This window comes from Ciona intestinalis, chromosome 6 (assembly GCF_000224145.3).
Source record: "Ciona intestinalis chromosome 6, KH, whole genome shotgun sequence".
NCBI classification, from domain to species: Eukaryota; Metazoa; Chordata; class Ascidiacea; order Phlebobranchia; family Cionidae; genus Ciona; species Ciona intestinalis.
The window spans coordinates 2,319,644-2,334,791 of NC_020171.2; the positions used below are offsets into that span (position 1 = coordinate 2,319,644).

The following is a 15,148-nucleotide window of genomic DNA, read 5'->3' on the forward strand; positions in this document are numbered from 1 at the left end:
TCGCAATGGGGGGGGGGGGGCCAACGACAGTTGTTATAACACGAGTGTTCTGTTTCATACACCTTGTGCCAGCTTAGAGTTACCACGTTTGTAACTTTGTGGGTGATTGTATTTATATATGTCTCACAAGAACACATATGCCTACAATGGTAGCAGCGATTGGCATTGAACCCGGTATCATTTGGTTACAATATTAGAGCTCTAAAACCACATCACTGCTCATACTAATAGTATCTAGTGTTTAAATAAAAGCAGCTTTTATGTTTCTATGTTAAATGACATCATATTAACCAGGGATGCGAAATATTAACATTGAAGAAAGGTCACAATTATTCGGCTGAGAATAAAACGCCCATTGAAAAACTATCAATGCTTTTAAGTGGAAAGTAAGTATGAGGATATAATTATAATAATTGTTCTCTATTCACAAATGTAGTTTAAATACCAGGTCCCATGGAATGCTTTACTGTAGGACCTCTTTATAAAAGGGTTGGGTCAGGCTCATGGCATGTCTCACTATAGGATCTCACCCATATATAATAACCTTGGCTAAAATAACTATTAACCTAATTTACTGTTAGGTAATAGTCTGAATACACCTATATATCAAGTAACACATTATATTCTATATGTTACATTATCCACAAGTAACACATCATATTCTATAACCTGAGATTTAAGTCAGATTTGGCCCATTACCCCAACACCAAGGAAGCCCATTTAAGTCTTTCATGCCACCAGAGAAACTTTTCCGAACTCCATACATTTTCACCACTGTATAAACTCCACATTCCTTCACTTTAGTTTAAAAGTGTCGTGCGAGGATAAATTCTTACATTATATTTCATCGAACGACTTCATTGATTCTCCTGAATGGGATTCAATCAAACTTACATCATCAACTAAGGAACTTTTCAAGGTGGGTTGTTTGATGGTGTTTAGTAAATATGTTAAGGGGTGTGTAATTATTGTACTGTGGTCTGTGGGGTAATATAGGACTTGTTTGGGGTAATAGGGTACATGTTTGGGGTAATATGGGACATGTTTGGGGGTAATATGGGACATGTTTGGGGTAATATGGTACATATTTCGGGGGGAGGTGACATGTTTGGGGTGAGATGGGACATCTTTCGCACTTTGGGGTCAGATGGGATACCTTTTGCACTGGGGGGGTGAGATGGGACGCTGTTCGCGCTGTGGGGTACTGCGTGGTAAGATGGGACACCTTTCGCACATAATATCTAAATATCCTGACTTTTTTCAAACAATTAACAGTGGTATAGTCGTAAGGTGTCCCATCTTTCCCCACCCTACTATATCTCTTGTGACCACTGTGTTGAAGCTATTGCCGTGAAAGTCAGTTATATACACGGGCGTGTCTGTTTCATAACTCATGCCTGCTAACAAGTTACCATGTATGTAACTTATTTATCCTCGCATGGCAGGGAAACGACAGTCGTTATAACACGGGTGTTCTGTTTCATACACCTCGTGCCTGCTAACAAGTTACCACGTATGTAACTTATTTATCCTCGCATGGCGGGAAACGACAGTCGTTATAACACGGGTGCTTCTGTTTCATACACCTCATGCCTGCTAACAAGTTACCATGTATGTAACTTATTTATCCTCGCATGGCGGGAAACGACAGTCGTTATAACACGGGTGTTCTGTTTCATACACCTCATGCCTGCTAACAAGTTACCATGTATGTAACTTATTTATCCTCGCATGGCGGGGAAACGACAGTCGTTATAACACGGGTGTTCTGTTTCATACACCTCATGCCTGCTAACAAGTTACCACGTATGTAACTTATTTATCCTCGCATGGCAGGAAACGACAGTCGTTATAACACGGGTGTTCTGTTTCATACACCTCATGCCTGCTAACAAGTTACCATGTATGTAACTTATTTATCCTCGCAAGGCAATGACAGTCTTTATAACACGGGTGCTCTGTTTCATACACCTCGTGCCCGCTGGCAAGTTACCACGTATGTAACTTATTTATCCTCGCATGGCGGGGAAACGACAGTCGTTATAACACGGGTGTTCTGTTTCATACACCTCGTGCCCGCTGGCAAGTTACCATTGTGTGTTTTATAAAATATCTACATTCGTCTAATTAGCAGTCACACATTCTAGGTGACAATCGTAGCTGACACAGAGTGTCGTTATATTACTTGGAAGCGAAAACCTCTCCTAGCGCTATTGGCTAAGAGAAGAAGGCTTGGGAAGCTCATCACCAGCATGATTGGTCAGTAATGTCATGTGACTTTTAACTTAACCAATCAAATGGTAGGAAACAGCTTTTTTAATTTTTGTTTGATTTGGAACAATCCAATTTGGTTAAAAAAATGATTTTTCTGTTTTTATTTGAGGATACTTCGTTATATGTGACTTGTAATTTAGACCAGAGTTGCCTATTATCTTTAAACATATTATAATTAAGTTAAAATTTATGTAGAAACTATATTTTGCAATAAAAATAAAGTTAGCTATGACATCATAATGATTATTATGACATCACAACAGGAAGTGACGTGGCAAAGAAGCTTTACTCACTCAACGCTCGTCAATTCACTGATCGTGGATTCCATTATGACATCAGACTGCCATGTGTGATGTCACTACGTGATGATGTCAGAAAGCGAGAGCAAAAGAAGTTGAGTAGCTCGCCTGGAACTCCTGCTGCAGGTATTGGAATAAATATGTTTTGTGGGGTAATATAGGACACCTATAGTATCGTGGGGTGAGACGGGACGCCTATAGTATCGTGGGGTAAGACGGGACACCTATAGTATCGTGGGGTGAGACAGGACGCCTATAGTATCGTGGGGTGAGACGGGACACCTATAGTATCGTGGGTGAGACGGGACACCCATAGTATCGTGGGGTGAGACGGGACACCTATAGTATCGTGGGGTGAGACGGGACGCCTATAGTATCGTGGGGTGAGACAGGACACCTATAGTATCGTGAGGTGAGACGGGACACCTATAGTATCGTGGGGTGAGACAGGACACCTATAGTATCGTGGGGTAATATGGGACATCTACAGTATTGTGCAGTACGACAGGCTCATCCGAAAATATACCCTGCTGCAGTTATTGAAATAAACATTATATGTTGTGGGGTAAAATGGGACGCATGTAGTGTTGTGGGGTAAGACGGGACATCTTTAACATATTCTACAATCTATATGCATGGTCTGTATTGTAAGCATTCTATTCTATATTGTGTATATAAAATATGTTCCTTTTAGTTAAAATAGTTAAACATTCATTTTAATATTTTACCTTCATTTTTAATCAAACTTAATGTGCATACATGTTTTTATATTAAAAACTATGAAACTCATAAACTGTTTATTCACCTCATGCTTGTTCATATTTTCGTTTATTTATTTTTCATAGGAAAACAATCAACATCACAAATTCGTGATTCTATTAAAGTATCATCTGTGTGATTTTCACGTGATCATGAAACATATCATATGTGATTTAATTCATTAAAGGTAAATCATGAATTGCCAGTGTGTTTTTGGTGTTTATTATGTCACAATCACTCAATAAGTTACTTTGTTTATTCATACATACCTCATGCTCGCTGTCAACTCACAGTGGCTGCATTTAAGACCAGAAAATATAGGTCCACACAATATCCCATTGTTTTAAAAATACAATCTTTCGTATCGTTTTCAAAGTAAATAACATAAATTATGATCAAATATGTTATGATAAAAAACTTTAATAAAAAATTATGTCATATTTAAATGATAAAATCCTAGAATAACAAAAATATATCTATATTAAAAAATGACCATGTTAGCAGTTGTAAAAACATTTAACCATGTACCATTGATTCAGGCCACCGTCATAAACGCATGGGTAAACAAGCCAAGGATCATTACACTCGATTGTTTGCGAGAAGAATGTCCGAAAGAATCACCATGTTAAAAGCCAAGAAAGGCAGGTTTGCCCAAGCAGAAGCCAAGAACTAAAGAATAAGATTTACAAGCAACAAACCAAAATAACTTTTACAAGTAAAAACTGAAAGAACTAAAATAACTTAAAAATAAGTTTTACAAGCAACAAAATGAAATACCTTTTACAAGTATAAACTGAAATGGGTTTTTTTATTGTCCCAATATATATATATATAGTTATATTGCTGCATCCTCGTGTCTCTAAAATAACGTTGTTAATTGTTTAAAACAGGATTGGGAAATATGGGATATTTTGTGCTAACGGTATCCATCTTACCCCATAGTATTGTAATTTGTAAGCAATTTTAAATTTGATTTTCTGACTGATGGTACTTGGTTTACGTTACTATATTTACATGCAAGTGTTTTAAACTTTACTAATTAAGAACATGTTTTAGCATGTGTGTAACTGTGTAATTACAATTTCAAAAAATGAATTTATTATGCGACACAAAGTGTGTTTATTCTTTTTTTTGTGACATCGTCTCGTAATTTTTTTTCATATCTTTTTTTTTATTCAATTTGTGTCATTCTATTTTTCATTAGGTAGTAATGTAATGCATGTTTCTGAGACAATGTAGTGACAATTCAGTTGGTTTGAATAAAATACGATGTTTAATCGATGGGGAAGAAGAAGATTACAAACACAATATATTCAATTGGGAGGCAGTTGAAGCCGACTGATCCAAGAGAGATGTTAACAGAATGCGACGCTGGTGGTCGCTTGGGATGACCCGGCAACACTGGTGGTCGCGCAATCTCTGAAAAACAGACACCAAATTTCCAAAATGTATTTTATTTTCAAATTTCAAACACAATCAATATAGAAACATAGAATTAAATATTATTGTTCAACGGCACCCGGTGATATATTGAACATTTTTGGATCAAATTCTTGTCCTTTAAAAGGAGAGCCTTCTGCATCCCAGCCTTTCTTTAACATCTCGTGGACTTTCTGCAAAAATGAAAAAGAACGCAGGTATAACTACAGGAATTTTCATTTGTATACGAGACTGACGATGCCATTTAAACGAAGTATATTTTTTGTTAAACAATTGGTGAACCTTGAACTTTTGTCATGGGACAAACAAATGGACAAAACTTGAACAAAACAAGCACAGAAAATGGAAAAAAAACATGGACAAAGGGCAAAAAAGGAACATTGCTGAAACCATTGCAACAAACTATTACATTTTGGAAAAAAACATGGGCAAAAAATGAACATTGCTGAAGCATTTAAACATCCCTTTTATATAAAAACCCTCCTACCATCTCATGACTTTGTGGGAGACCGAGTCTCTTCTGTTTTTCATCAAATTGAAGCTTATTGATCACTGATTTCTCTTCTGTGTCCATGTCCTCCATAGAACGCTCCGGAGCGATCTTCTGAATGTCGATTTCATCTTCTCCGGCAACTAACATCGTCCACCAAATGTTCTTAAACTTTGTGAGCGTGATCTGTGATGTCATAAAGAATGATGATGTCATAATGCATGATATGATAGAAGAATAAGACAAATATGGACGACAAGACAAATTACATCTTACGTCACAATCGTTATTATTATAAAAACACAGAGAAAGTTGCATCATAAACAGAATCCACCGCTACTAAATAGACAAAACCGAGTCCAACTATGTTTGAGAAATAAACCCAACTTGTATGTATAAGTCGTTATAACACGGGTGTTCTGTTTCATACACCTCGTGTCAGCTTACAAGTTACAATGTATGTAACTTTGTAGGTGATTATTTTTTTGGAGTTTTTTTATTTTTAATACGTATGACTGAAAATTTAGACAATCCATTAGTGACTACTTGGTTGAAGGCTACCTGTATGTTCTTCCCACTTTCCAGAGACCACATACTTTCTTCTTTGTTCACCTCATGTTGTAACTCTCCGTCTATTATCGTCTCATAGTTGGCAGTGTCGTTCGCTTTTACACAAACTTTTAAATGTTTTCGCTGGATTTCAACTTTAACCTGGGGATAATTCCATAAATACCAACAACTTTTAAAAAAATCAATTTGAATAACAGAATGACGATGCCATTTAGGCGAAATATATATCTCTTATATAACAATTGGTTGGATTTGATTTTTGTCTGACACAAGTTATATGTATGTAACAAACATATTTTTAACGACAGTCGTTATAACACGGGTGTTCTGTTTTATACACCTCGTGCCCGCTAACAAGTTACCACGTATGTTACTTATTTACCCTCACATGGCGGGGCAACGACGGTCGTTATAACACGGGTGTTCTGTTTCATACACCTCGTGCACAAGTTACCACGTATGTAACTTTGTGAGGATTATGTTTTACTCATTACACCCACGGCCACATACCTGTCTAGCTTTCACAACCGACTTTTCTACCACAATCTTTACGTCAACGTCGTCATAATTCTGGGACCATTGGTACCTGTCTCGTATCGCCCCGTTGTAACTATCAGGGTTGCTTTGGAAAACTGTTTGACTGGAAAATATGTTTAGAATTAATTGAAAGATACGGTAATAGCGTGACTAAAAACAACAATAGAATTTAAGATCCCAAACATTAATTATAACATCAGTATTTTGTTTCATACACCCCGTTTCTAAAATTTTATACAAACCGAAAAGTTTGCACTTTGCATTTGCTATATATGCATTAAATAGGCATTACAACAAAATAAGTTGTATTCCAGACACAAAATAAAGCTAAGAAAGTGCGTATCAACAACTAAAACTTATGTTTAAAGAGACATCCTTTTGGAAAGGGAATAATAGGAACAGTATAACGTGTTTTTTTTTATTTATAGCGTGTTTTACACCTGTTGTTTTCTGAATCCCCTCACTTTGTCTTTTAAAAAACATGGTCTTTGCTATCATATAAATAAAACTAATGTTTGTATTAAGTTAACTCACTCATTAGTTGCATTAGTAGGTTTGGTTAAAGTTGATTGCTTTGGTTTTACAACAGCAGGAACTTCAGATGTCGTTTCCTTCTCACTTGGTGGGGGGTCCTCGATTTCAACTATTTGGGCAACTTCTGTTAGTTCTGCTGATGAATGAAATGGTTTGTAAGTAAATTTATGTTTATCAACACACTGCAATAACTTCAGCAACTCTACTGTGGGCATGGGAGTGGCAACCATAGATGAGTCACTCATGTTAGGATAAAAATCTACATGAAATTAAATATGGTAAGACTCTTCTTGTTGGTCCAACTCTGGTCTGAACCCCAGGTATCGTGGCATGCCTAATTATATGATATAACCATACATTGTTAAAAAAAATACATTGATAATTACCTTTAGATTTAGATTGCCTTTCCTTATTCTCGGCTTCCATTTTGTCAACAATTGTTTTGTATTTCGTAAAATACTAGAAGGGAATATATTTTAAATCTCTGAAGGACTTAAAATGTGGTACTTTACATTTTAGGATTTAGTGCACTTCTACTTGATGCCAAGTTAATTAAAATTAACCTTTAAAATCAATTCTTAGCAAAAAAAGATACACAAAGCCAAAAAAGGCGAGAAGTTAGCATAACTGTATAATGTACTGATAACAAATGGCCGACAAATAAGTTTCTTACCAAAAGGGTATTCACTATTGCCAAAAAAGCAATAAAAAGGCAATATGTTAAAAAGTCCCAAGTTAGCATTAGAATGAATGTAACTTACTTAATCATTGCCCGGCGGGAAAACGACAGTCGTTATAACACGGGTTTAACACCTCATGCCAGCTTACGATTTACCATGTATGTTACTTTGTGGGTGATTATTTTTTATATTTAATTTTTAACAACTCACCGATAAAATAATTTTCTCCGCCACCCCGGGTGGAAATCCAAACTTTTGTTTCGGGTCATCCATATTTCGAAAGAAATCCGTACGGCGACATAAAAACCCAAAAATTACGTCGAGAAATTTTTCAAGTCCTCCCTCGTTTTGTAAAATCCCAAGCAATGTATTGTCATAAGCGGCCATTATCTTGTCAGAACTCATTGTGATGTTTTAATGGTTTGTTATTACAAATCGAAAATGGTAAAAACTGCTGTATACTATATCTGTATACTATATACTAGAATTTTGAATTATGTTTCAGTAACACTGTAGTACTACTATATGTAATACCACAATAACACAAAAATTAATAACTTTATTCAATGTTGCTTTACAAAAATTAATTCAAAACAAGGACAGTTTTAACGAAAAATGAACAATTACAAAAACTATGATATAACTACATTTTGGGAGGTTGGGTTTGGTCCTATATAAAAACTATAGATAAGATACGACAAAATGGCTGCTAAATAGTAACTACGTAGCAAACGAAATTAAGTCCAATATCCAACTAATAGTGTACCAAAAAAGAATAAATTTCGCCAATAACTATAGCATCATTAGACTCTTATTAAAAAGTATTAAACAACTAGCATTATTCCAAAACCAAATCACTACTGTTTCAGTAACTTTTAACCCGCAAAGAGAGTAATTAACAAATTTCTGACGTGTTTTTCGCCTCCGGCAAAAAAACAACAAACCGAAACTAGGTCTAAGGGAATCCCCTATAGTACGCTGTGTACTTGCGATTGAAAATTAAAGGCATTTATTTCGGAATTTAAAGGGGGCATTTCGTGCGTGTGTTTAGTCTTGTCGTAATATAACATATTTGTAGAACTATTGTTATTTTTGATGCAAAACTCGCGTCTTAAATACACTTATATATAGTAGGATGGGAAGAAATGGGACACTTTTTTATTTCATTTTCCCGTCCCATTTGGTAGTAAACAAAGAATATTCAATGACTTATAAAACTGTATTCTCATGACTCCCAAAGACCGTTGTTAATTGTTTAAAACATGATCAAAATATTTGGATATTCTGTGCTTTGTCCCGTCCTCCCTTCCCCTACTATACCTTACATATATTTACTCCTAACAAATTTGAGGAGACACAACATAAGATTTTTACTACATTACTTTGTCAGAAACAAAATACTTTTAAATGACAGATTTATTGCATACCATTGTTCATTATTAGAGAATAAATGAATGTAACTTAATGTTATCCATTCTCATGTGGAGGGGAAAGGACAGTTGTTATACCACAAGTGTACTGTTTCATACACCTCATGCAACTTACAAGTTCCCATGTGTTTAAATATTACCGTTTAGTGTCTTGCACCAGGACATACGCGCAAGTTATTGCCAGAGTTTCGAACCTAGAACCTCTGGTATGAGTGAACACATCTACTAACTTTGGTGTCACCTACCCAACTCTGGCCTAAATCCACACATCCACACACTGCAATAGCTTCAATAACTCGTCTGTTTCAAGTTTATATTTATAGCAACATTACAACATAAACAGCGAGCATAAGCAATTGGTCAAAGTTTAAATAGATACTAGAACTTGTGAGAAGTTGAAAAAGTCATTCAAACATTATCAGCTTTTTAGTTTAATTGTATATCACATGTCTTTCTCTTTTTCTGAATTTGTTGAAAGTTGGAACAGTTCATCAAAAAGTGTCTTTTCCAGAAGTTAGTTATACGTCATGTATCTTGGCGTGGAGCTGAACTTAGCATAAGACTTAATCACTTTGTTCACAGCATCCAAATAATCTTTCTCTGTGGCCACCTTTCTCCTTGCACGAATAGCATACATGCCAGCTTCAGTGCACACGCTTCTTATCTCAGCACCTGTGCTGTTGGGGCACAAGCGAGCTAGAAGCTCGTACCTTATGTCACGCTCCACACTCATAGACCGCGCATGGATCTTAAATATCTTGGTACGTCCTTCTAGATCGGGAAGACCGAACTCAACTTTGCGATCCATTCTTCCAGGTCGCATGAGGGCGGGGTCAAGGGTGTCTGGTCGATTAGTTGCCATTAGGACCTGGATAAAGGAATGAATTAATGGATGTATTGAAAAACTTATTTACCTTCACATGGCGGGACAACAACGGTCATTATAACACAGGTATTCTGTTTCATACACCTCGTGCCCACTTATGAGTAACCATGTATCGATGTATGTAACCTATTTATCCTCATGTGATGGGGCGACGTCAGTAGTTATAATGAGTGTTTTGTTTCATACACCTCGTGGCAGCTTATGAGTTACCATGTATGTAACTTATTTATCCTCACGTGATGAGCAAGGACAGTCATTATAAGACAGTTGTTTTGCTTCACTTAGAACTACTACCCCACCAACCTTAATATTTCCTCTTGGGTCGAACCCATCAAGCTGGTTAATAAGTTCCAGCATCGTACGTTGAACTTCATTATCTCCTCCTGCACCGTCGTCGAACCTCGCCCCACCGATCGCATCTATCTCGTCAAAGAAGATAAGACAAGCTTTCTTTGTGCGTGCCATCTCGAACAGCTCACGTACCATTCTTGCCCCTTCCCCCACGTACTTCTGCACCAACTCAGAACCGATAACACGAATGAAACAAGCGTCAGTACGATTTGCTACAGCTCGAGCGCACAGTGTTTTACCAGTGCCAGGTGGTCCGAATAAAAGGATTCCTGTAGAAACAAATTATTGTTTTAAAATAGATTCCAGTTCAGTTTGATCTAAAGGCTATTCCAAACTAAAAGATTCCAACAGAAAATAGATTGTTTTTCATGTAGGTTTTTAAGCCACATTACGATATCCTACTCAATTTATTACAACTTTGGTATTGGTTGATCAATTGATAAATTATGGCGTGCATGACCAAAAGTTTGTAAACAAAATCGCCTGTACACCTGCCATACTCTGCAGAGTGGGATGACTTGATATCTGCCACTCATGATATACAAAACACTACGACACTTTCCACTTCTTACCTTTAGGAGGATCGATTCCAAGAGTAATAAATCGCTCCGGATGCAGCAGAGGAGTCTCCACTACCTCCCTCAACTTCTGGATCTGTTCCTTGCATCCTCCTACATCCGAGTACGTCACATCGGGCTTCTCTTCAACTTGCATCATTGTCACAGTGGGGTCAATCTTCGGGGGCAGCGGAATATGGATCTGGTATTTATTCCGATCTACCCCGACCCTCATACCCTCTTCTATATCAGTTGGGGCGACTTGGTCTCCAAGATCGACCACAAATTTTGCGAATTGCTTTACGTTGATAATATACTTGGCATTATCGGTGTCAGCATCGATGATCTTCGTGCATCTTGCAACTTGGAGTGGTTGCTCGCTTTGTAAGGTCTGTTTATCAGCTGCTAGATCCCATAACGCAGGCGGGGCTAGTCCAGTGTCGGATTCCTTGATCCCACTTAGCTCGTTCACTCGTTTAGTGATCGCAGTTATGTCTTCTTCAACTGCTTTGATCTGCTTTGCATACGGACCTTGGCCGTACGTCTTCAGTAGGGCAATGTCCCCTTCATCTAACGCTTGAATAGGCTTGTCTTCTTTTTCTCCTTCTTTAACTTTGCGCTGATCGTCACCCAAGTAGTCTGGCATTTTAATTTAAATGTAAATTAAATCTAGACAGCACTCTGCGGATATGTTTTTAATTTTGGTAAAACTTAGTATAACGTCGTTTAAGTACAGTTACACTTAGTTAAATACAGGGAACCTCGTTGATTAATGTGGTGAATGCAATATACTTTGGCTCTGCTTGTTTATATAGACAGACACCTAACAGCAGGGTAAAAACTTAGACCAAAACTTGTATTATTTTAAACAAATATACACAATACAGAAGAATGACAGACAAAGTTGAACGTTAGATCGTATACGATGTAGGATCTACATAAAGGGGAGCAACATTTAGAAAATGTTATAAGTTGGTACATTTATATAAGACCGAGTATATTGTACGGTAATATATTTATCAGTAAAAGAAACGCGTCAACTGACAATGTTTTAAATTTCGTATTTATATTATATGAGGTGTGTCGATTTGCGTCATGCGTTTTCGTTTGTTTTTGTTTATCCCTGCCATTCGAACAAAACACGTTTAGATACGGACTGTTTGTTCCCTCCCATGTATTATCTCCGAACCTCTCATATGCTACTAACCAATGGCATTTTATAACTATCATACAAACTAAATGTTGTGTCACGTAATAGTTCCTTTATTCGGAAACTCCGCGTCGCTCCTGTCTGTGACGTCACAATAACACCGCGAGAACTTCGATGAGTTCGAAACTTAAAATATGCGGCGGCGCTACCTCGAAAATGTTTACGCAACGGGGCAATTACTCCTTTTGCCTGTAGGATAGCACGTTGATATAGGCAATGAGAACCACAAGTCTCAGTTAGGAGTGCTGCAGATACAGTGAGGGAATGCTATTATGTGCTGTAGTGAGTAATGGAGCGGCAGAGTACTGGGTTGTACAAAAGCAAAGATAAAACGTTATGGTGTGATTGATGATCATCGCATGGTGGGCAATATTAGTCGTTATAACACGGGTGTTCTGTTTCATACACCTCATGCCTGATTACGAAACAGTACTAATGATGTCTCCGAAAAGGTAGAGCTTCGTAGTAATTGCTTTACATGAATAACCCCGCAATCTTTTCAATCTAGACTTTATATGCCTTGCGGTAAAACTTTCGTTCTGATTTCGCGCTTTGATTTGTTATTTCTCCATTCTAACAAAAAAGATTGTTTTATGTTTGATCTTGCCAAGAAGAAAAGTTTTCGTAATTGCTGTTTTGAATAAAGAGATAAATGTTTGTGAAAACACAACATAGTTACGTATAGTGCAGTTCATCGCAAATAACTTACATAGCCGAGACGTTATGTCACGTTTTGAGCATCTAAATTAGGTGAAAAAACGTTTTAGCTCAGAATGTGTTGATAAAAGCAATCGAAAATGTAAACAAGATATAAGAACTTGCAGGAGCACAGTTGTCCGCCAAATAATTAGCTCAAGTTCCCGCACAAGTTATGTCACGTTTAAGCTTAATATAATCTATGACCAAACTAATGCCGATATCCCGCTGCCCGATAAAGCTTCCATACTGTGTTTATAGTTACTGAAAGCTAAGTTTCCTTTTTATTAATTTGCATCAAAATAGATTTATAACATAAAATAGGCTTGGGGAAAGTAAATCAATCGCTATATTTGAATCAAAGACTGAGATGGCGAAATATATATAGTAGGGTGGGGGAAGACACTTTTAGCACATATTGTCTAAGTATCCTGATCGTGTTTTAAACAATTAACAACGGTAAAAGGTAGTCGTTAGGAAACGGTTTCATAATTCTTTGAATGTTCTTTGTTTACCGAATGGAACAAGAAAAAGAATAAACAGGTGTCCCATCTTCCCCCACCCTACTATATCTACTTTAAACAACTTGTTGAACTTGACTTTGTCTGTTATGTTTTTGTAGCACCAGATTTCAATAGGATTACAAGTGGAATTACTGCGTTAGTTATAAAAGTACGAAGTAAACCACTCTATAATGCCTGGACAATACTCCGCTTATGAGGATAGCAGCTCTGTTACAACAAACGAGGTAAAGTATGAATCTAATCGTTTTGTTTTTCTGTGATATTTACGAATTTATTTAAATGTATAGTAGGGTTGGGGGAGATGGGACACCTTTTCATTCTTTTTTCTTGTCCTGTTTGGTAGTAAAAATAGGAACACAAAAAAAACATAAAGTGACTCCCATAGACCGTTGTTAATTGAATGAAACATGAACAGAATATTTGGATATAATGTGCTAACGGTGTCCCATTTTACCCCCACAATACTCTGTATGTTAATTTTATATCAAAAAACATTATCTTACGGATAACACAGTCTAAATTATATTAGGAAGTATTGGGTATTATATGCTACCCATCTTACCCCATAAAATAACATTACTGATTTAACAGGGCGCCCGTGGTTGCTACAAAGAATGGACCAGCGGTACTAAAGGCTGTTTCACCAAAACCATACTTATTGTCACACTCTGCGTCATATTTTTTGTCGTTGGTTACGCGGTTGGCTACGTCATACATAGGTGTAAGATGTCATGTGGTGACGTAAGCGTGACGTCAACTCCCACGTCATTAATAAGTAGTATTGCGACGACCATTAATGGAACGACATGATGAAGAACTTTGTGACATCATCAAATCCATGACGTCAATAAAACTTTGTGACGTCATCAGAAAGAAAACGCGTTATTGTTCAATGCGTAAACCATGATCGGTAATTATGTATATTTTCATTCTGTTTTATCTTCACATTTGGTGGTAACAAAGCATATTTACAGAATTATATAACCGTATCCTCACGACAAAAAAGAGCGTTGTTAATTGTTGAAAACACGATTAGAAAATGTGAGATATTATGTGCTAACAGTATCTTGCCCCACAACGGTTTTAAATTAAATAAATATACAAGTAAAAGTAAATATCCTTGGCCTGCTTCAGGGTACGCAATGCAAACAGAGAAAAAGGTACAACGGATAGGGAATTCTTAGGCGATTATTACCGCGCGTAATAAACGCCCTAAGGTGGCTGTACACAGTATTCCGGAATTCGATCCGTTTTGTCTGGTTTTGTCCGGGATTTCGCATACTACAAAGCGGAATTGGACACGNGGTTTGCAAACGACTTCGCAAGCGAATTCGCACGCCGGATACTGTGTACAGCCACCTTTAGGCGATTATTACCACGCGTAATAAACGTCTTAACGAGGCCATGGAATCGTGAAGATAAAACACAGAACGGCGTCTGGTGTTCGCAGGCCAGGCCTCACATTCAGTATAGCAGTGAATACGTGGTTAAAATATAAAGTATATGCGAGTGTATTCTGAAGCAGTTTAGAAAAATTGTAATGTAGTAGGGTGGAGGAGATGAGACACCTTTAGCACATAATATCCAAATATCATGATCGTGTTTTAAACAATTAATAACGGTCTATTGGAGCCGCGAGAATGCAGTTTTATAATTCATTAAATGTTTCTTTGTTTACTACCAAATGGGACAAGAAAATATTATAATAAAAAGGTGTCCCATCTTCCCCCATCCTACTATATGTATTTGGTGCTGTAATAATTCAGTTTATAAAAGGTCTCAGGCACATGGAACAGTATTGGTTTAGGCTGTTGGGTCGTTATGTATATATTATACGTCTTAGGAGAAACCTTAAGGTTAATATTTAATTGAAATATTTTGGAGTGACGCAAAGCCAACGACAGCTTAACT

The 15,148-nt window shown here is 37.0% G+C and overlaps 3 protein-coding genes and 1 long non-coding RNA gene across 7 annotated transcripts in view; 2 read left to right on the forward strand and 2 right to left on the reverse strand.

Moving 5' to 3' along the window:
• Positions 1 to 4,613, forward strand: part of LOC100182738 (popeye domain-containing protein 3) — a 10,936-nt gene extending 6,323 nt beyond the window's left edge. Inside the window, exons 7-10 of one of the 2 annotated variants that reach the window (XM_009860562.3) lie at positions 2,148 to 2,259; positions 2,538 to 2,699; positions 3,419 to 3,519; positions 3,872 to 4,613. In XM_009860562.3, the coding sequence (XP_009858864.1) occupies positions 2,148 to 2,259; positions 2,538 to 2,699; positions 3,419 to 3,471 (327 nt within the window). In that variant the 3' untranslated portion in view covers positions 3,472 to 3,519; positions 3,872 to 4,613. The remainder of the gene's footprint in view (positions 1 to 2,147; positions 2,260 to 2,537; positions 2,700 to 3,418; positions 3,520 to 3,871) is intronic. The other variant, XM_009860561.3, reaches the window with a different exon arrangement.
• Positions 4,614 to 4,770: 157 nt separating this feature from the next.
• Positions 4,771 to 8,372, reverse strand: LOC100187487 (nudC domain-containing protein 3-like). 3 transcript variants are annotated; one of them, XM_018812228.2, is made up of 7 exons: positions 7,794 to 8,372; positions 7,298 to 7,362; positions 6,904 to 7,041; positions 6,343 to 6,472; positions 5,824 to 5,973; positions 5,260 to 5,448; positions 4,771 to 4,945 (listed from the first exon to the last, which is right to left on the reverse strand). In XM_018812228.2, exons 1-7 carry the CDS (start codon positions 7,986 to 7,988, stop codon positions 4,835 to 4,837), a joined length of 978 nt encoding a protein of 325 aa, XP_018667773.1. In that variant the 5' UTR covers positions 7,989 to 8,372; the 3' UTR covers positions 4,771 to 4,834. The 3 variants fall into 3 exon arrangements, with proteins under 3 accessions (XP_018667773.1, XP_002128027.2, XP_018667772.1); XM_002127991.5 differs by having other exon boundaries at positions 6,904 to 7,039; positions 7,290 to 7,362; positions 7,794 to 8,371; XM_018812227.2 differs by having other exon boundaries at positions 6,904 to 7,036; positions 7,290 to 7,362; positions 7,794 to 8,370.
• A 937-nt stretch (positions 8,373 to 9,309) lies between these two features.
• On the reverse strand, positions 9,310 to 11,502 carry LOC100185096 (26S proteasome regulatory subunit 7). The gene is made up of 3 exons (XM_002128152.5): positions 10,823 to 11,502; positions 10,203 to 10,519; positions 9,310 to 9,881 (listed from the first exon to the last, which is right to left on the reverse strand). Exons 1-3 carry the CDS (start codon positions 11,451 to 11,453, stop codon positions 9,528 to 9,530), a joined length of 1,302 nt encoding a protein of 433 aa, XP_002128188.1. The 5' UTR covers positions 11,454 to 11,502; the 3' UTR covers positions 9,310 to 9,527.
• A 1,087-nt stretch (positions 11,503 to 12,589) lies between these two features.
• LOC113474312 lies at positions 12,590 to 14,872 on the forward strand. The gene is made up of 3 exons (XR_003395975.1): positions 12,590 to 12,767; positions 13,336 to 13,461; positions 13,829 to 14,872. It is a non-coding gene; the product is annotated as an uncharacterized LOC113474312 (long non-coding RNA).
• The last annotated feature ends 276 nt before the right edge of the window (positions 14,873 to 15,148 follow it).

Excerpts from the sequence above, each read along its gene's own strand:
- LOC100187487 (XM_002127991.5), bottom strand. The coding sequence starts at position 7,988 with ATGAGTTCTGACAAGATAATGGCCGCTTATGACAATACATTGCTTGGG. Across the intron at positions 7,040-7,289 it reads AAGGCAATCTAAATCTAAAG|CAGAACTAACAGAAGTTGCC; the intron begins GTAATTATCAAT and ends TTCATTCATCAG. Across the intron at positions 5,449-5,823 it reads AAAGTGGGAAGAACATACAG|ATCACGCTCACAAAGTTTAA; the intron begins GTAGCCTTCAAC and ends ATGACATCACAG.
- LOC100185096 (XM_002128152.5), bottom strand. The coding sequence starts at position 11,453 with ATGCCAGACTACTTGGGTGACGATCAGCGCAAAGTTAAAGAAGGAGAA. Across the intron at positions 10,520-10,822 it reads TGGAATCGATCCTCCTAAAG|GAATCCTTTTATTCGGACCA; the intron begins GTAAGAAGTGGA and ends TTGTTTCTACAG. Across the intron at positions 9,882-10,202 it reads ACCCAAGAGGAAATATTAAG|GTCCTAATGGCAACTAATCG; the intron begins GTTGGTGGGGTA and ends TCCTTTATCCAG.